We start from the raw sequence: 21,547 nt of genomic DNA on the forward strand, positions 1-21,547 counted from the left end.
CTAACACCACTTCTTACTATATTCCTGTTTCAGTGTGGCTCAAACACACAGCTACTTCATGTGTTTCAAGAAGATTTTATTTTGGGATATAAACCACAGAAAGAAGAAATGAATAAGGAGCAAGAATTTCCTTTTACTCAACCTGCACAAGGTATGCAAAATCAATTATAAGGGATTTTAACATGGTGCACTTTGATTAAATCCAGATATAGATATAGATACACTCCTTATAGTTGCATGTTACTGTTAATATCAGTTTGGCTCAGTTGGTAGCACTCTTGCCTCCGAGTCCGATGGCAATGGGTTCAAGCCACATTCCAGGATTTAAGCATATAATCTAAACTGACATATCAGTGCAGTACTGAGGGAACACTGCATTGTTGAGGTGCTGATGTTTGGATGAAATGTTAAAAATGTTAAGTGGTTGTAAAAGATCCTATGACACTACTCCGAATAAGAGCAGGGAGTTTCCCAACAGTGTTCCATCAACTGGGCATTCATCTTATTTGCTGTACACAATTGGCTGCCATGTTTGCCTCTATAACAGTGACTACACTTCAAAAACACTTTGAGACACTCTGAGGACATGATATACCACTATGTAAATGAAATTTCTTTCTTTTTGTTTTCAGTCTTCTACACTTATGCTGGATTTTCATAAATGATTGCCAGGCACAGAATTTTACTGTAATACTTTCTTTGATTACAGTGGGAATTTTGGTTGCTTTTTGAGTTATTTAAACTTCTGTTATTTAAGGATATCGTGCACCGTCATTCTCTGAGAAGTTCTACCTTGTGGTGATAGAAAGAGACAAGAGGCAATCTGTTCTTCACATGTGGCATCTCCATTTGAAATCTGTGCAGCCTCGTGTGGGTAGGTATTTGCAAATACAGTACTGAAGTTAGCTTACTGAACCCTTTTATTTAAGAACAAAATATATATGAAATTTTTACTAGCAGGTTTATGCTACATAACTATATTACCAAATAGCAAGAGTTTTCATGTGATACCTAAAAAGAAAAGAGGTCATAGATTCAGAGATCAGAGTATTTCTATACACAAAAGATGATCAACAGCCAACAAGGGTGGTTGAGGCTAGGACACTTGACTCTTTAAGAAATAACTGATGTAATGGTAAGAGAGTAGGATTGGTATTCTGGATAGATGAAGTCAAATGGGCTAAGGGGCCTTTTTAATTTGAACAGATACTGTAATGTATTTTAGCTGAAACCTATTCTACCTGAATGTAATAAATTCGCTTTGACCATAGGATTATGCGATTCAAATTATAAACTACAGATTTGGAGCCCGCTGATCATCCCAGAATATTTTAATATGATACTATCTTGGTTGGAACATTGAATTATGATTCAACTTGAGAGAATATACATAAAGTTTACATCGCACTACCTGGCTTCAGTTTAATATTCAGTGCACATTTTTGTATGTTTTTAAACCTCTTCAGTAGTAGGTTGAAAAAATGGGTTTCTACACATCAAGGAATATTATATATGTATAGAATTGTAAAATAAACTTCCTTGAAGATGCTTCAAGCCAACGACACTTTCCTTTACAAGTAACTTTTTATATAAACTCTTTTTATAATTGTCTTCCAATTTGTTATTTTTTATCCCTCCCTTCTTGATGATGATGGCCTTGATTTTGCAGTCGGCGGCATAACTACGGATTACGCCACCGGCATCCAAATGTTATGCGCACTTACCTGATGGGGACCCTCCTTCGAGAACTTGCTGTTTGACGCTGTGTAGTAGAGGGTAGCGTAGTGGCCCACGGATCCCAGGGGCACACCATGTGCGGAAGTCTACCTGGGATCGCGTGAGCCGGTGTTCCAATCAGAAAACGGAATGTCTCTCATTATTTGTAACATAGATGATTATTCACATTAAATCCCGGAAGGCTCTAGTAATGAGGATTTGTCAGGAGGTCTCCCCTGTGCCTATTTCCACCAGCTGTAAAATTTTCATACGTAATTGCTGGGCAGTTGGTGGGCGGGCAATTAGTCCAACTCTGCGCCAGAAATTAGGATTTCCCCATCGGTGCGGATCATCTGTCTTGACAGATCGCAAGTTCAGGATTTAGCGCTATCACATGCGGAAATCCCGAACTTGTTGTCCATTTCAAAGGCGGTATGACGGCGTACTCTGAGAGTGCGCTGTCATACCGACCGCAAATTCTGGCCCATTGTATGGGTACAATTCCACTGGTAGCAGTTTTCAATAAATTCCTCAAGTGACTGTTCTTTCGAAACAAGCACAGATAGTAAATGTCACCAGGCTATTTTACTCTAGGTTGGATTACAGACAGCATAATCCTGTCCTCGCCTGATGTCACACAAATGTACTTTCCAGCAGGGTGATTAGATAGCAATCAGGAGTGGGATCCCTAGCTATTATTGCCCATCTCCACCCACCCCAGCAACTACAGGATGCTGAGGCCAGTTATCGTGTCCCAAGCACTGCCCTGGCTGAGATTAGATCCCTCAGCACAGACTCACAATTGAGCCTGAGACATCTTGGTCTGTGTGACTTTGTATCAGAGAGTGTGGTGCATTTACCCTCACTGATGTTGGGTTGTTGAGGGAGCATCTCTGATTGTTAGAAAAATCATTCAAAGTTGTAATTTTTAATGTTTTTTCTTTCTCCGCTCAACAAAACTAATATCACAGAAGTGAGCACATCAGATAATCAGCTATCTGTACCAGAGGAAAAGGGCTTTAGCCTATCTCCAAATACTTCTGTTTTGAGTTCTCTTCCACGCTCTGCGTCAGTTGCTAATCTTCAGACTGCTAGCAAGCTGATACTTCGCTCTGAGTTAGTCTACAGTCAGCAGTTAAACCTACCCGAGGGAGTGGAAGTAATCCGAGCAACTCCTTCTGCAGGTAACTGTTTTTTGTATTTAATGTACAGAAAGTTTCCCCCCCCCCCCCCCCAGTAATCCATAAGTCTGCACGCATGTCCAATATGACTTCAAGGCCACATCTTCCTCCCCAGTGGTGTTGTATGTCACGGTCCCAGTAATGGCCATGGACGCAGTTTTTAGCACTACAGGAGGAGGGGACTTCAAAGCTTGATGCTGGGTTGGGTGGGATTGATGCAGGTGGAGAATGGGTTGGCTATGGCAGGGGCTTGAGATTGGGTCGGGTGTTGAAAGATTCATTAAGCATGTGGGAGGTGGCAGTGAGGAGGGAGCAGACAGCAAGCCATATTGTAGTATGTCCAAGGTGGGTGGTGTGGGGAGCAGTAGCACTACCTATCTTGGAGATGCAGCTAGGAGGTCTCAGTGGGTAGGTAAGCAACAACGCCACCAACCTTGGAGACCAAGTTTGGACACTCAGTCAGGGGTGTTAAATACAATGAATAGGCAAGTTTAATTGTGACAGAAAAGCATGATGAAAATCAACATGACAGGAGGAAGTAATGGAACTGCTACTTGACAGGATGCATGTGTTGGGATAATTTCTTTACCCTTTTAATAACAGATTTAAAAAGCTAGAGACAGTAGTATGCCTGAGAATTAGCTACATTTATGATTGTTTCAAAACACTCATCTTGAAACCAGAACTCTGCACGTAGTTTTCATATTGTAAAAAGGATATAGAGGCACTGGTGAAGATGCAAAAAAGATTTACTAGAATGATACCAGAACTGAGAGGCTATACCGATCAGGAAAGATTGAGCACGCTGCGGATCTTATCTCTAGAAAAGAGAAGACTGAGGGGTGACCTGATAGAGGTCTTCAAGATTATGAAAGGGTTTGATAGGGTAGACATAGAGAAGATGTTTCCATTTGTGGTGGAGACCAGAACTAGGGGCTATAAATATAAGATTGTCACTAATAAATCCAATAGGGAATTCAGGAGAAACTTCTTTACCCAGAGAGTGGTTAGATAATAGAACTTGCTACCACAAGGAGTAGTTGAGGTGACTAGCATAAATGCATTTAAGGGGAAGCTAGATAAACATGAGAGAGAAAGGAATAGAAGGATATGTTGATGGGGTTAGATGAAGAAGGGTGGGAGGAGGCTCGTGTGGAGCATGAATACTGGCGTGGACCTGTTGGGCCGAATGGCCTGTTTGTGTTGTAAATTCTATGTAATACTATGTAGTTCACGGAGTCCTATGTCTAGAAACTTGTGTATATACTGTGTAATTCTATGTAAAGCTTTGTATCTCTTTTATACCATTTAAAAAACAAGCTTACATTGTCTAATTCTTGCTGAGGTTAACATTGTTGGGTGTTTTATTACCCTTGGGTCATTGAACATACAAAGATTGAGGCCTCATGTCCTGGTTAATAGTCTGGTCAAGATCCTGATACAGTCACCCTTGGCTTTTGTCCTGGGGTGTCATTGCAATCAAAAGGTAAGAACTGCCAGTGTACAGATCAAACCAAATCAGAAATAAAAACAGAAAATGCTGGAAATACTCAGCAGGTCAGGCAGCATCTATGGAGAGGGGAACAGAATTTGATCAGAACTGGAAAGAGTTCGAGATGTAACCGGTTTTAAGCAAGTACAGAGGCAGGGGGAGGGGAGCAAAGAACAAAAGGGAAGGTCTGATAGGGTGGGAGGCAGGAGAGATTAAATGACAAAAAGGATGATGGTGCAAGGCGAAAGAGGATGCTAATAGGACAAGTAAAGAAACAAAAGATGGGTCTAGAGGAGGAGTAAATGGCCACAGCAGAATCATTGCCAACAGCTGCTCTCGGGGGGGGGAAATGAGAGCAGTGGTTATGATCTGAAATTGTTGAACTCAATGTTGAGTCTGGACCTGCTGTGCATTTGCAGCATTTTCTGTTTATATTTTAATTTCTACATTAGCTGTTCTGTCTTTAAAAAAAATATATAAAAATGTACGTACATGTACATACACAAAACAGTTGATATATATAAAATTGTTTCATTGACATTTTGAAAACTCAACCAGTTGTTACACATAGGTAAAATTGATACATCTGAACCTTCCAGCAAGGGTTACTAGATAGTGTTCAGGAGGAGCAACTCTGGCTGTTCTCCCTCTCATGCCTCTACACCACCTTAACCAGGGGACACTGAGGCCACTAGTAACACTCCCTAACCACCCTGTCTGTGATAAATTCACTTGTCACAGAGCAGGGATAGATTTTCTTTTTACAAATTTAACCTAGAATGTCTCACTGTTATAATACAGTTTTTCTTTCTTTTAGGTCACTTGAGTTCATCTTCAATCTACCCAGTCTGCCTTGCACCTTATCTAATAGTGACCTCGTGTTCTGATGGTAAAGTGAGATTCTGGCGATGTACTGTGGATAAAAATTCAAGCTCTGAAAACTTAGAGGAAGTACGTGCTTATCAATGGGAAACCTGGCCTTTGATGAATGAGGAAGGTGACCACAGTAACAGTGCAGTGAGTGTTCCTGGACGGCCAGTGGCCGTGAGCTGTTCATACACGGGACGTTTGGCTGTAGCTTATAAAGAGCCTGTACAGCCTAATGGCATTACGTCAAAAGAGTTCTCGATGCATGTCTCCATATTTGAGTGTGAATCTACTGGAGGATCAGAGTGGGTTTTGGAGCAGACAATTCATTTAGATGATTTAGGAAAGGTTGGAGGTGTCCTGGACTCTAGGGTTAGCGTAGACAGCAATTTATTTGTATATAATAAATCAGACCTTTATCTTAAAGGCAACCACATGACGTCTAACATAAAACATTTAGTGCATTTGGACTGGGTATCAAAAGAAGATGGCTCTCATGTTCTTACAGTGGGAGTCGGTTCCAAAATTCTCATGTATGGAAGACTGTCGGGGATTGTAACTGAACAAGCAGGTACCAAAGATGGACTGGCTGTTATTACTTTGCCACTAGGGGGAAGCATTAAACAAGGAACCAAGTCAAAATGGGTATTGCTCAGATGTGTGGATTTGATGTCTTCAGTAGATGGAACACCTTCACTTCCAGTTTCTCTGTCCTGGGTGAGAGATGGCATCCTGGTAATTGGGATGGACTGTGAAATGCATGTGTATGCACAGTGGAAGCATTCTACAAAACCATTAAAAGATACTGAGAGTGGGAGCTTGTCATCTTTTGAAGATTTAGCTGATGCTTCCACATTTGAGACTAAAGTATTTTCAAAGCGGCACAGTGTTGCTGATGGAACCACTGGTGTAGATGATGTATCTGGAGTCCCAGGAATGGTGCAAGATGGTGGATTGTTCGAAGCTGCTCACATTCTTTCTCCTACACTTCCTCAATATCACCCCACTCAGCTATTGGAGCTTATGGATTTGGGCAAGGTGCGCAGAGCTAAGGCAATTCTTTCACATTTGGTTAAGTGTATTGCAGGAGAAGTTGCAGTTTTTAGGGATAGAGACCCAGGAGAGGGAGGAGGACCTAGACGTCACCTTTCTCGAACCATCAGTGTAAGTGGAAGTACAGGAAAAGATACAATTATAGCTGGAAGAGAAGGTACTCGCGATTATACTGAGATAGACTCAGTTCCACCACTGCCACTTTATGCATTGCTGTCTGCAGATCAGGATGCATCCTATAAAATTGCTGAAGAAACCGCTAAAGCAGACAAAGGTTCACGAACTCAAAGTAAAAGGAAAATGGAGGATCAGTATGCTGATTTGTTTCAGTCTCCAAGTGTAACCACAGATGACTTTGTTGGCTTTGTAATTGAAAAGAAGGAATCTAGATCTAAAGTCATAAATCTATCCCAGTATGGTCCAACATACTTTGGGCCAGAACATGCCCGTGTGCTTTCCAGTCACCTGATGCACTCAAGTTTGCCAGGACTTACACGACTAGAACAGATGTTCCTTGTAGCTTTGGCTGACACAGTGGCTACCACAAGCGCAGAAGTTAATGAAAATAGGGACAAAAACTACTCTGGTATGTATATAATAACTTTGTTAGATTATTTTCTAAATCAAGATATGCTTTTTCAATAGTGATAGCACAATCCTAAGTATTTATACAGTAGCAATGGAAGAGGGTTTTCCCAATAATTTTACTTTGTAAGCATCATATTTATTTGCTTTAAAAGAGCAACAATTAAAGATTGTAATGCATCAGATGATTGGTTCATTGTTCAGTTTCATGAATAGTTCTAGATTATTAAACTTTTTGTAATATCTGGAATGTTAAGTACATTTATAATGTAATTTTTTGATTGGGCGAGAAAAGAGAGAGAGGGAGCAATTTTTAACTAACCTGCCTAGTGGAAATCTGACTGGATCGGATCAGCAGCCCTTTTACACCCCGCCCGATTTTGCTATCTATTGAAGTCAATGGAAAGTAATATCTGCCAGAATAAATTTTTAAAGGTTCTTTGTGGGGCAGGAGGAGTAAGAGTACCTCCCCTGCTACCTGATTGTGAACTTGCCCTTCCTCCCAAATCCGTACTTACAACCCCCTTCCCTCCGAATCTGAACTTTGGTGACCTGACCCTCCCCCCCCCCCCCCCCCCCCCCAAATCACTTTTGATTTGCCACCCACTAGCAGTGACGTCATTCCTGTCAATTTCAGGCGTGTGTCAGTGTTCGGGTATGCAAATGAGGTCCAGGAATTAAAATCTCCCGGGCTTAACGATTTCAGAGGGCCGCCCAAATTCCCACCACTTGTTGAAGTTGGCTGTATACTTTCTTACACCATTTCGTGTGAATGCCTACTGGAAGTGTCTGAAATGAGATAACAAATTATCTTTTGTATCCGATCATTATGGATAACCGTTTCATTGCCTGGCTCATTAATTTCTGGATGAGCTCATTAACATATCAGTTCTCTCTGGCACCAGTCTGCCTCCCTCTGTTAAGGTGACAGAAATAATGCTGGACCTTTTTAGAATTAAGTATTAACAATTCTGAACCTGAGTTCATATCAGGAATATATTATAGCTTTAACTGAAAATCCCTGCTAGGTCAAATAGTCCATATTCCCTAATATGATTCTTCTCTTCCATCTGGGTAAAGAAATATTTGGAGTGATGCTGTACTTTTAAAATAAAACCCATCAGTATGAACCTAAGAAGTGTCTGTAAACCTTTTACATTTTTAACTTGTACTTGATGTAAATTATTTTTATGACAGCCCTCAATATCTGAATTGTTTTTCTCTCCCCATTGTGACACTTCAGTGTGATGTGTGCAATTCCTCCTTCCTCAACATTGGACATAGTCAATGTTATATACTTGTAATGTTGACTACAACATTATTTTTAACCATCTTTACCTGCATGCAAGAAATAGAATTGCCTTTAAATAGTACAAATGTTAACATGGATGAAATTGTAGTAACATTAAACACCTGTACAATCACACTTGTTTCACAAAACAAATCTATATTTGAACTTTAAAAAAGCACATTAATTGTAGGCGCCATGGCAGCAGTTTAAAACAAATAATTACTAATATTTCTGATGCAAACATAATTTGAAATGAAAGCTAATGTAATAGTAAGCAGAGTGAAACCTCAAAGTAAGCATCTCTGTTGGTTTGTCCTGTTTATTGCCAACTCAAGTAAAATCTGATTGAACGAATGTTTCTTGATTTCTTTGTCCTTCTCTTTGTAGGAGCTGAGACTTTGGATGAATGTGGTTTACGTTATTTGCTTGCCATGCGTTTGCACACATGCCTCCTGACATCTCTGCCTCTGGTCTATAGACTTCAACTCTTGCATCAAGGTACAGGAAACTTTATCCGAAGGTTGTATGTCCGGAATACTCGATCTAACGGCAAAAATCAGGAGCCGTTTTCTACAAGTTTTTTTAGATCTCGTTTTTTTTTTTCCCCAGTCAGGCACTGCAAGGCCTGTAGCTATAGCAACAGCTTCAGCTAGAGACGCTTGCAGCTGCAGCCAACTCTTTAGAAGCTCTTGCTAAGCAACAGTGTTTGTTGTCAGATACGGAGATGAAAACTTCCGTATGCTTCAACATTAACTTTGTATGTCCGGCAGCTTTGATAGATCGGCAACACGCCGATCCCGTCAGTGCCGGATATCACAAAGTTTCCTGTATGAGGTTTGGGCAAAGTATCATTGGGTCATTTAATACTGAGCTTTATTCTACTTACAGTATTTGGATAACTCCCATAATAATTATAATAAAGACTACATTCAAAGTTATTTTATTAAACTAGTAATGAGTTCTGTCATTTCTTTTTAAATTCCCTCTCAGGAAAAAAAAAGCCATTGTTTTCAACTTGAACACTGGATTCTAACCCAGAACACATGAAGTTGCAGTTCCACTGAGACTAATTCTTGTCTGCCCTAAAGCTGAAATCCCATTGCCCCTGTCCTCACCAAGCTCCACTGGCTTCCTGTGTTCCAGTGAATCAACTTTAAGATTCTCTTCATCACCAACAGTTCCCCTCTTGGTCTCCCTAACTCCATGATCTCAACCAGCCCGCCACTCCTGTGTGTACCCTCTGGTCCTCCAGCCTACTACTCCTTCAACCATCTTGCCCCTGGCCTCTAGAACTTCCTCGCCATCTCTGTCTGCATCTCCCTCCTTGCCTTCAGAAACCTCTTTAAAGACTCTTGTCTTTGTACCTTTATCCCCTCCTCACCCTCTTTTTTCCATCCTGATCAATGTCCATTCTGTATCTATTCTTTGTATGTAATTAGCATTACTGATATAAGTTGTTGTTGTCCCAACTTAGTAAGTTCTTAATCAGGCTATGTGTAGAGCACTGCACAAAGAGAAAAAACAGAGTGAACCACTTCTTTTCAGCTGGGAAGATATGGTGATAGCTACATGCCACAGATCATCCTGTTGTCCAGCGGAAGGAAGAAGCTACTGCAGTTGGGAGCTACAAAGTGAAAAATTATGAATACGGCAATTGAAAATGTTTTGTCTAAAATAAAATGCTTTAAGTTCTGGATGTTCTTTGAAACACAATTAATCTTGGAAAAACAATTGATAGCAGCAAGATTTTTTTTTAAACTATCAGAGTGCCAGGTCTATGGTAAAAATATTTTGTTAAATCCATATAGGCTGTGCTGTGCTTAACTTTAAACCATTAATTTGTTCACAAATGCGAATAATGGAGAACATCAGCAATGGTTTAATAACAAAAATGCTTCATTCTTTTTCGATACAATTTTCTCCCTTTTCTGAAGGTGCTAACTTGTGCTTAGGGCTTGCTCTGTATGGATGTAACTGGTAAAATAGATAAGGGAGAACCAGTGGATGTGCTGTATTTGGATTTTCAGAAGGCTTTTGATAAGGTCCCGCATAAGAGATTAGCGTGTAAAGTTAAAGCACATGGGATTGGGGGCAAGGTATTGACTTGGATAGAGAACTGGTTGGCAGACAGAAAGCAAATAGTTGGAATAAACGGGTCTTTTTCCGAGTGGCAGGCAGTGACTAGTGGGGTACCGCAGGGTTCGGTCCTTGGACCCCAGCTATTCACAATATATATTAATGCTCTAGACAAGGGAACTAGATGTAATATCTCCAAATTTGCAGACGACACAAAGCTGGGTGGGAGTGTGTGCTGTGAGGAGGATGCTGAGAAACTCCAGGATGATTTGGATAGGTTGGGTGATTGGGCAAAAACATGGCAGATGCAATATAATGTGGATAAATGTGAAGTTATCCACTTTGGTGGCAAAAACAGGAAGGCAGATTATTATCTGAATGGCAATAGATTGGGAGAAGGGGAAGTGCAACGAGACCTGGGTGTCCTTGTGCACCAGTCGCTGAAGGTAAGCATGCAGGTGCAGCAGGCGGTTAAGAAGGCAAATGGTATGTTGGCCTTCGTAGCGAGAGGGTTTGAGTACAGGAACAAGGATGTCTTGCTGCAGTTGTACAGGGCCTTGGTGAGACCACACCTTGAGTATTGTGTGCAGTTTTGGTCGCCTTATCTGAGGAAGGATGTTCTTGCCATGGAAGGAGTTCAGCGAAGATTCACCAGGCTGATACCTGGGATGGCAGGAATGACGTATGAGGAGAGATTGGGACAATTGGGCTTGTACTCGCTGGAGTTTAGAAGAATGAGAGGGGATCTTATTGAAACTTATAAAATTCTGACAGGACTGGACAGACTAGATGCAGGAAGGATGTTCCCGATGGTCGGGGAGTCCAGAACCAGGGGTCACAATCTAAGGATAAGGGGTAGGCCATTTAGGACAGAGATGAGGAGGAATTGAGATGAGGAATTTCTTCACCCAGAGAGTGGTGAACCTGTGGAATTCTCTACCACAGAAGGCAGTAGAGGCCAATTCATCATTAAATATATTCAAGAAGGAGTTGGATATATTTCTTAGGGCTAAAGGGATCAAGGGGTATGGGGAGAAGGCAGGGACCGGGTACTGAAATTGGATGATCAGCCATGATCGCATTGAATAACGGAGCAGGCTCAAGGGGCCGAATGGCCTACTCCTGCTCCTATCTTCTATGTTTCTATGTATGCACTAAAATCCTCCAGTATCGTACCCAACTGGCTCTTTATGTCTGTGCCTAAATAATGAGGGCATCATAGCAAAGCTTAACCATGTTCTTGTCCACTGTCAAAATGTGCACTTACAATCAGCATTGTCCCCTCTCTTAGCCCAGAGACCCATTGTAGCACCATGGTTATTCCACAGCTGAGTTCTGCTAACTCAGAATAAATAAGGATCAACCTAGGATCTTCTATTCTTGATAGCTTACCAGCATACTGAGCAGTGCATTCTTCCACTGAGCCATTTATTCCCAAATGAAACAGACTATTCTTTGTGGAACTGTTGTGACTTTATAAGATACCATTAATTATGAAAAGCTCTACAAAATAACCTGTTTTAACATAAATTGGCCAGAAGCTATTGGAACAATTAGTAAATTGTTGTCTAAATTATAGTAACTTGAATTTAAAGGGGGAGAAATTGGGTGAGTAGTGCCACCTGTTAGCGCCTAAAGAGGCAGTCAGTGGCTGTAGCGCCACTGGCTGCGCCTCCCGCGATATTCAGCAGGGGCGCTAATGGTGGCGTTAGGCATTTGCGCTGCGCCGCCACCGATGACGTCATCGGTGTGCGCAGCGCCCCGTTCGCGATATTTGGTTGTGAACGCCGCAGTTGCGCCGTTCGCTGCCCGGTTCACGGGGCCTTACTGTGCCGGCAGCGGCGCAAGTTAAGGTGGAGGTGCGGGGCGGCACCTCCGTCCCCAGCCTCCATTGCCGGCTGTTTCCCGAGAGCCCGGCACTTCTCCTTGGTGCCGGGCTCATTTGCCGGCACTCGCGATTGGGGCTCGCGCTGTTGCAGGCACCTCCCCCTTAACAGTGGGAGGAAGGCCTGCAGTACCGCAGCGTGCTGTGCCGCAGTGTGTGGCACTGCGGCACGTTGCGCTGCGATACTCAGTTTCAGCGCCCTAAGAGGGATGCAGAGCGCCTCGAGCCTCGCCCCGTGCCCCTCGAGGAGCAATGAAACTGAATATCTGACGATCGCTAAAGCCTCGAACGCTGCGCTAAGTCCTGCGCTCAGGCGACTTTTGCGCCACTTTGGCGCCCCAACCCAATTTCTAGGCCAGGAAGTGTCCCAAACTGCTTCAAAGAGGAGAAAAAAAAGTGATCAACAGCAGAAGAATTAGAGATGACCGAAAACTAGGGAGGGAAATGGAGTCCGGGTAAGAGCTGAATAAGCTGGCTTCAGTTTTCCCAGTGTGTAGTTGGAGGAGATTCTGGTTCAAGTGTGAATTGATGTTGGGTGAGCAGTGTAATGGCACAGGGGGTCATAGAGTCGAATAATGGGAGCCCTTCTAATGTATGTGGAAACCGAGCCAGTGCCTCTGGATTACATCTCTGAGGGGGCAACAGGTGAATGATAAACTGAGGGGTCAAGGCTGAAATCTTGGGGTACTCCAGTCCATGGGCCACTATGCATGCAGGGGCAGGAGGAGAAACCATTGTTGATCTGTGCTGGCTATGTCGGAACAGGTGAAAGCGGGGCCAAACAAAGACATTTATGTGGAGGAGGACCACAGAGAAAAGGTAGTAGAGAAGGATGGAGTGGTCGACTGTGTTGAACACCACAGGGAAGTTGAGGAGGACAAGGGGGGGGATCATGCACCAGGGTTGCAGTCACAGAGGATTTGGTAATCGTAATCCTATGTCTTGGTCCTATGGGCAGGATAAAAGACAGACTGATGGGTTATGAATAGGAAATTGTGCGAAAGGTGAGCACATGTTTGAGTTATAAGAAGTAATGAAGCAGGGGATTGACTTTCTTTTCTCTGTCTGAATATATATGTTAAGTAGATTTTAATTTATATCTAAATCAGAACTCTTAAATGTAATTGGGAGAAAATGTATTTAAACTTTGTTAAGATTTATCTTCCCCATCTAGATCATTGTCATATATTAGTTGTTGCTTTTAAGCTGTTCACAGTTATGCAATGATGTATCCGGTTTAGTATTTTTGCAAATTTTTAATATATGGTTATGCTTGATGTGTTAAAGTTTCTATTTGAGGCAGTACAGGTAGACTATCCTTTATCCGAAAACCTCGGGACTAGCCGTGTTTCGGTTTTCGGAAAATTTCGGATTTCAGAAGGTATTTTAAAGACTGGGAAATTTGTCGGGGGTGGGGGTCGGCGGGGGGTGGGGGTCGGCGGGGGTCAGCGTCGTGCGCACGACTTACGCTGAACGAAAAAACTTTAGGTTTTTAGAGGTTTTCGGTTTTCGGAAGTTCGGATAAAGGATAGTCTACCTGTATAACGTTTCATTTTTCACCGAAACTGTTACTGTATTTTGTAGGCTTGTCGACATGCCACTTTGCCTGGGCCTTTCATTCTGAAGCTGAGGAAGAGTTGCTCAATATGATTCCTGCCATGCAGAAAGGAGCTCCCCAGTGGTGTGAGCTGAAAGCCTTGGGAGTAGGCTGGTGGGTTCGGAACATTAATACCCTCCGCAAGAGCATTGAGAAGGTATTCGAATTATAACTTCATTTTAGCAATTCACAAACAAGAGTACATAATGCATGCGTAAATCCACCATTCTTAACATGAAATAGAACTTCCATAAATCTTGGGTGTGGGGCATGGAGGGAAACATTACAAATGTGCTCCAGTTTTCAGATGAAAGAGGATTTTGTTTTTACAATCTGTCTTAAACGTTTTACTTTATTAAGGAAGGTTTTGTGCCAGTGAAATGTAAGCTGATAAATCTCAATTCAAAATGAAAATATCACTGTATTTCATGATATTTTGTCATTACCTCTTCACACATGAACTAGTTGTGGTTATGCAGGTCCTTTCATTATTTCACTCAATTCTGGTTCTTTTGAAATTCTGCCTTGGTTTCTTAGTAAGTAGCTAATATTTTTGTTTTTGTAGCGTTCTTACTAAATTTCATTCATTTAGTTTGCAAAAGTCACGTAGCATTTGCCAGTGAAAAGGTTAACTGTCTTCATTGTTAAACTACCAACAGATTTTTTTTTTTAAGTTGCCTTGGGATGGGGGTGTATACAGCCCATAATGTGGGATAGAGCTATATAGACCAAGATGGTACCTTTTTTGATTTTAGCCTGTGTTGTCTTACCTCGTCTCAGTTAGAGCGTCAGTAGGAGCACACTAAATGGAAATTGGTTTGGGGGGGGGGTGGTGGTGGTGATGCAGCTCTTAATTACTGCAAATTACTAATGGTGAAAAGTGTGTTTGTTTCACTGTTGGGTGAACACAAGGTTGAGTTTGTCTGTGATTCCTGCTTTGATTGAATAACCTGCTGGAGCTCACTGCCTAGACTTATACATGAAAAATATCGCTTGGGCAAGGTATTGGCGGGCTGCCAGTGTCCATGGAATGATACCCCAGCATGAGTTGCTTCCTTCAGAAAAGAAAATTGAAAGAAAATCACAACTTCTGAGGGTTGTTCACACAGGAATTATATGGCATTCTTTGCTGCTCTATAGTATATCCTTTTTGTGTTTGTTAAATTATTTTTATGGAATCATCACTGGTATAATGACCAACCGTAAAGTATGACTTAAAATTACTGCAGGCATAGATGAACCAGGAACTCTTGACTTAACTCGTAAATCAGGTGGGCTCCTGGGCCGCCCAGGGGAAGGCCGCAGTAAATATGGTGGCAGAGTGGTAATGGGGCAGCAAGTGCTGTATAGTGATTTTAACTCTGTTTCCGCTGGATGGGCCGAGTTTAAAATTGGTCCTCAAGTCCCGATCACCCATCACACCCGCCCTGCATCGGCTCCCAGTCCTCCAATTTAGAATTTTCCTTGTGCTCAAATGGCCTCACCCTTCCCTGTCCATTTAACCCCCTCCAGCCTTACAACTCTGCCACCCCCCACCCCCTCCCGAACTATGTGTTCCTCTTCTCTTTGTCCTATCATTGGAAGCTGTGCTTTCAGCTGCTTAGGCCCCACTCTCTGGAACTCCCGCCCCAAATCCCTCTGTCTCTCCACCTCCCTCTCCTCTTTAAAACCCACGTCTTTGATCAAGTTTATCGGTCACCTTTATGAATTTCTCCTTTGGCTCAGGGTCTGTTTTCCTTACACCACTCTGAAGCGCCCTGCAACTTTTTTCTATGTTAAAGGCATTATATAAATGTAAGTTTTTGTTGTTTTGCTATCATTGCTGTCATTATCCATTTTTGTAGTTTTCCTGTATATTTATATTTGTCTTGGCTTTCATTTTTATTATCTGCTATAGAAGCACTAAATGCTTTTTCTAAGTTTCAAATTGATTAATTGTTCCAGTCTGCAGCACACTCATTGGCCTGTATTTTCCGATCAGAGGCTTCCTGCGTGCGGATGCTTCTGATCTGGAAAAAATCTAAGCCCTTACTTGAGGGCTCCAGAGGTCTGGACATTTCTGCTCCTGGGCCTCTGCTTTATGAAATGTGCAGGGCCCAGGTATCCCAGGGGATTCTTGACAGATTGGAAGTGCCGGTTTTCAGCGCATGCCATTATATTTTCTCCTTACTGGAACATATGTTCCCTTTCTGTCTCTTTTCTATATATTTTACATTACTAATCTATAGTTCTGTTTACCAATCTGTTTACAGATTTATCCTAAATTTCTTTTCCACTATTTGGCAGCCCATAATATGCTCCAAGTAGTGCGACTGACCCCTTGCTATTCTCAGCTCAATCCAAAGGGATTCTGTTTGGACCACTTGTCTATTTAAATCTTTATGCTTTAGTGCTATGTTATCATCTCTAATTATTACAACTACTCTTCCTCCCTTTCTTCCTTATATTTCCCATCTGAAAGTTCTATACCCAGTTATATTTCATCCTGACTCAGCTGCAATCATGTTTTAGTTGTAGCTATTATGTCACAATTTTCTATTTTAATCTAATGACTGCAGTTCCCAATTGAACAAAAATGAGAGGACAGAATTGTAAAAAATGTTCTTTTTCTCTTTTCACACAGGTTGCAAAAGCTGCTTTCCAAAGAAACAATGATGCATTGGATGCTGCGTTATTTTATCTTGCTATAAAGAAAAAGGCTGTACTCTGGGGTTTATTCAGGTAAGTCCAGTAGAAAAAATGCATACTACGGTCAGTTAGTATAAATGGAATACTGTGAAGCTTAATTCTTCTCCAAGTTGTGTTTTTCACAAATGATCAGAGCTAACCCTGAAGATTGAGAATCACATGCAAGATACCTCCTGTGCAAAAACATCTTCTGTACGTAATCCCCAATGATAAGGCTGTCTGTTTGTATTTCTTCTATAACTGATTTGACTAAGTTGGTCTGAGAATTATTTAATGTTTAACGATGTCGCGTCTTTGTTTCATCAAAGTTGTCTTCTGGTATGGAAGGGTATTTTAGTTTTTCTTATCTTCTGCTCAAACATTAGGATCTTCTCCTTGCTTTAGTTCATTTGAAAGACTGAGTGAGTCTTTGATGTTGCTTGTGCTATCCCAGGCTTCCACCGTGAGCCCATGGTGGTTGTTTGGGTCATGTGGGTGATTTTGGCACCGTTAACATTAAATCCTCAGTGATACACTTCATAGTGCTGACTGCTTTTCATGTACTCCTACCTGATAATTTTTCACAAATTTTCCAGCCTTTGCTGTCCTTCAGCTAGTTTGAATATTTATATAGGACTTGTATTCTTCCCTTTGACACCAGCTGCAATAAATTGCTTTTCAATGTAGACACTTTTCTAGTGTCCAACAGAAGTTTATTTTTATTGTTTTAGGCAAGATCCTCTGATAAGTATAAGTAAATATTGAAAAATTCATTGCTACTGTATTTTTGTCTCACGCTGTGCTCCAAGGAGAGTATTAGAAGGACACTCAAAACATTTTGCCTTGAATTAGGTGACTGTCACCTCAGACTCCTGGCTACTGGAAGCCCTGTTAAAGGAGGCTGGGCTCAATGATCTCCTATATTCACTTTACTTCTGCTCAAGGCACAAAAAGTTAGTATTATTTTAGGCTGAAGTGTTGGCATAGTTGTAGAATGGAGGAACATGCTTAGGCAATTGTAATTTTGACAAATTGGACCTTGGGTTACTGTTTTGCATATTCACCTTTTGTAAAAGGTTTGGAATTGTGCATGAAGTGCTGAGGACCAGAATGATTTATATTTGGTTACAAAATATTGGGGAATCCGGAAATGCCATATGTGTTAAATTATTTCTTTACACCAATATTCACAAATCAAGACTATCAACAAATTGAGTCAAAGTGGCATTGGGAAAATTTTTTATGAAAGCCAAGCAGGAGTTTGTTGATTGATTAGCATGTTTATCCAGTGTGCAGCTGAACCATATAGATTAGGAAGTTCCTAGGATTGAGTTTTAATACTGCAACTACTTCATAACAGCTACAAACCTTCTTCTAAGACAGTCGTGCTAAGTTAGCTGATTTTCAACCGAGACAACAGTAGGGGCGGGGGGGGGCGGTGGAGGTGGCGGGTGCACTAACTGACCTTGAGGAGGGAAACCCGGCTGGGGTCCTACCTGTTATCCAAAGGTCCTGGCTAGAAGTGTTTGCCTTTGTGGAGAGATGTCTAGTTGTGGACATACTTGGACTTAGTAGTGATGATCCCTGAAGTTCAATAGCTGGACAGAACTCGTTGTGAATGTTCACGCATAAATAAAGGACAGTTGGGCGAGGTTTTGGATAGTAACTGGCACTTTTGGAAGCGTACCCCAGCAGAGTTCAAGGAATAAACCTCATGGGACATGGTAGAGAGATGAAGAATTTTTGCTGTCAGGATGAAAGCTTTTGTCTTTCTAGAGTCTTCAGTGGTGAACCATGTTGGCTTTTGGTTGCTCTGGAAGACCCTACTAAGCACTGTACTCCAACAACATACAGCTCATCTTACTATTACTGACAGTAGCCTATATAAACATTGGCCCGGAATTTGCGGTCAGCGGCGAAGTGAAGGCATTCGCCCCTGGCCCCGAGGTGAGCTTCGCACAAAGATCTCGCGACCTCTGTGTCGAGAACTTCAGGTTTTCTGACGTTCAGTTCAAACCAGCGGAGTTTACTGGGGATCCCCTTGTGCGAACTGCTATGACGTCAGCAAGCTGTCTAAGCAGCCAATCAAAATGTAGAATTCTTAGACAGTGAACAAGGAAGTGGGTAAGCTCTTCCATTCCAACTTTGTAAAAATGTTAGAGAGAGCAAAACAAAAATTGGGGCTCTCAGATGGGGAAAAGGAAAAATTGAAATAAAGATGAACAAACTTTTTTAAATATTTTTTTTTAAGTTTCTTAAAAATGTTAATTCTTATTAAAAATGGATACATTTCACACTGCACAAAATTAAAATTAGTTTTTCAGGGCCATAACCTTTGTTTAGCAGTCCGTACGCTGTTAAAACCCGATTACACCTAATCCCTTTGGGTCTAACTTTTAGTGGGGAATTTAACAGTGTAATTACTGCGTAAGAGCCAAAGTTTTTGTCAGTTTCCCTGATTTGGGTGATTACACAGATTGCCGGCTCGGTGGGGTGGGGTGGTGATGGGGGTCACAGTGCAGCCTGTGTCGAAGCTATGAATGACAGGCCGCAACTTCAGGATTTCCACATGCGCATGCGCCAAATCCCAAAGTTGCGGTCAGTTTCAAGGGCGGAATGACAGCGAACGCTGCCAGTTTGCCGTCATCTGGACCGTAAATTCTGGGCCATTAAAATTTGGAATGTTGTATTACAAGCTCCCCAGAAACCCCTCAAAATCTGCCTCATTCAGAATGTGTAGATTTGTTCTCTTATCCCCCCTTCCCGCCCCAATTCAGAGCTGACCCTGTTTCTAAGTTAGTATGTGGTACAGTGACCGGGATGGTGGGTTCACTATAATGTTTCATTCCAGCTGACCCAGATACTGGGTGGAAGGAAATATACATAGGTGTATTAAAGGATTGATTGACTATTCATTTAATTATTTTTAAAATTCCTCATGTGGATTGCATTTTTGCAAATAAATACAACAGATACACTGACTTAGCTGATCAAGTTATACTGGAGGAGGCAGTCTGAAACCAACTACAGCCACCATCAATAATTTGTTTTGAGAGTCCATCAGTAAAGGTCTGGACCTGACCTGAACAAGAAGGTACAATTTGTCTACCTTTTTTATACCACAAAACATCTCATTATTTAGCTTGGTGTTACTGGGCAAAAAAGAACTGGCAGAATGATAGTTCGTGTTCTGTACCGCCTACCTACAACATTTGAAAAGATTTCCACGCATGTCTTAAAGGACATGGGCCTAACAATTCGGTTGCTTTGCGCCTCCCATTAGCGCCCTAAGAAGGGCGCAAAGCAACTAGCGCCAGGGCGCGGCACCACCAACGGCTCCCGCGAAATTTAGCGGCGACGGTAACTGTTAGTGCCCCGTGGTGCTGCGCCACCGGCGATGACATCATTGCCATGTGCAGTGCCCCGGCCACGATCTTCGGTCGCGCCCCCTGACTTACCGCCAGATGCTATGTCCGATGGGGTCAAGGGGGCCTACCTGCGGCCGGGGCGGCGCTAATTAAAGGCAAGGTGCCGGGCGGCCATTTTTGTTGCTGGCCGCCTGCCAGCACCTGCCCCCGTTGCCGTCCCCGGCCTCCTGACTAGCCCCCTCCCCCCCCCCCCCCCCCCTCTTGCGGAGTGCGCTTTTGCCGGCACTCCGATCCCTGGTGGCCCAGCTGGGCCCCGGGTCGCGCTGCGCAAAGCCTTTAAGAAGGGGAGGAAGGCCTGCAGTACTGCGGCGTGACATGCCGCAATATTCCCTCGCAGTGTCCCAAGAGGGAAGCGGGGCACTTCCAGTAGCGCCCTGCTTCCCCCTTGGTGTGCTACCGATGAATTTCACCCGCGGGAGCGCTAATTTTTTCGGGGTGCTAATAGTAGCGCCCTGGCGAAGTTAGTGCCCCAAAGAGGGCGCGACTCCATTTTTCCCCCATGGTTTCTGCAGAACCAATAAAACTTTTCACTTCACTCCGAAGATGTTTTGAAATGCATAACATTTGAAGAATGAAGAGGAGCATACAAAGTAGATAATCTGTCTTTTACTTATCCAATTACTGGCATTGATGCAACTGCATATTTACAAATTTAGCACCTGCAGCAGGAACACAACTCAAAGTTGTGTGTCTTTTTTCTCAGGTCTCAGCACGATAAAAAGATGACTGAGTTTTTCAAACACAATTTTAGTGAAGACAGATGGCGTAAAGCAGCTTTGAAAAATGCATTTGCTTTGCTGGGTAAACAGCGCTTTGAACAGTCTGCAGCATTTTTCCTTTTGGCTGGTTCTTTAAAGGACGCTATTGAGGTAATGTTGCTCTTCCTTGTTCAAATCATAATTGACTTTCTTCAAGGTAACATCTAGTCAAAACAGCATTTTAGCTTTTAATATTTTATCTGCTGCAACTGATACTCCTTTAGAGATAAAGTTGTGAAGTATTTTTCAATGTTGTAAGGATATGTGTTTAAAGGGCCAAGATTATTAAACTAATAGATACAGCATTTATTTTTCAACTTTCAATAACATTTAATGTTAAAATGGTTAGCTGTCATTTTTTGTTTCTGGGGTGGGGGGAATGTGGTTTTCCTTATTTTTAATATCCAGAGATTCACGTGTTGCAATACAGAGTACAATATTATTTTTCCTGTACAATAATTTACAATTGCTGGCACATGTTTTTCTGACTTTTATTGAACATACTCAAATACAGAGTTTTTGTCCATGTCCTGATAGGTATGTCTAGAAAAAATGGATGATATCCAGTTGGCCATGGTTATTGCACGTCTGTATGAATCCGACTATGAAACATCCTCTACTTGTAAATCCATCCTTTATGGCAAGGTACTTGGCTGTAAGGCAGATGGGTCTGAATTTGTACCTAGCCAACTACACCCAGATCCATTCCTGCGAAGCATTGCATATTGGACTCTGAAGGATTACTCTAAGGCATTGGATACTCTACTGGAACAACCTACAAAGGGTAGTGAAGAGCATCCAGGTATGAAGAATCAAGTGAAGAGTATTCAATATTAAGCATTTGAATGTCCAGTATTATGCTTAGTTTAAAACTATACGCTTACAGTCAAATTCATATGAATGATACCTGCATATTTTGGGTGATTTGTTTTTTGTTTCTAGGCTTTAGTC

At 42.1% G+C, this 21,547-nt stretch overlaps 1 protein-coding gene across 3 annotated transcripts in view; it reads left to right on the forward strand.

Annotated features, from left to right (window-relative positions):
• Positions 1-21,547, forward strand: part of dmxl2 (Dmx-like 2) — a 131,884-nt gene that overhangs the window by 60,093 nt on the left and 50,244 nt on the right. For all 3 annotated transcript variants that reach the window (XM_085968627.1, XM_085968624.1, XM_085968626.1), the window contains exons 15-23: positions 34-151; positions 758-874; positions 2,688-2,900; positions 5,207-6,895; positions 8,573-8,683; positions 13,731-13,900; positions 16,367-16,464; positions 20,542-20,707; positions 21,134-21,398. In XM_085968627.1, coding sequence (XP_085824753.1) covers positions 34-151; positions 758-874; positions 2,688-2,900; positions 5,207-6,895; positions 8,573-8,683; positions 13,731-13,900; positions 16,367-16,464; positions 20,542-20,707; positions 21,134-21,398 — 2,947 coding nt within the window. The remainder of the gene's footprint in view (positions 1-33; positions 152-757; positions 875-2,687; positions 2,901-5,206; positions 6,896-8,572; positions 8,684-13,730; positions 13,901-16,366; positions 16,465-20,541; positions 20,708-21,133; positions 21,399-21,547) is intronic.

This window comes from Somniosus microcephalus, chromosome 27, assembly GCF_052327205.1.
Source record: "Somniosus microcephalus isolate GS21.2 chromosome 27, FLI_Smic_1.0, whole genome shotgun sequence".
Classification (NCBI taxonomy): domain Eukaryota; kingdom Metazoa; phylum Chordata; class Chondrichthyes; order Squaliformes; family Somniosidae; genus Somniosus; species Somniosus microcephalus.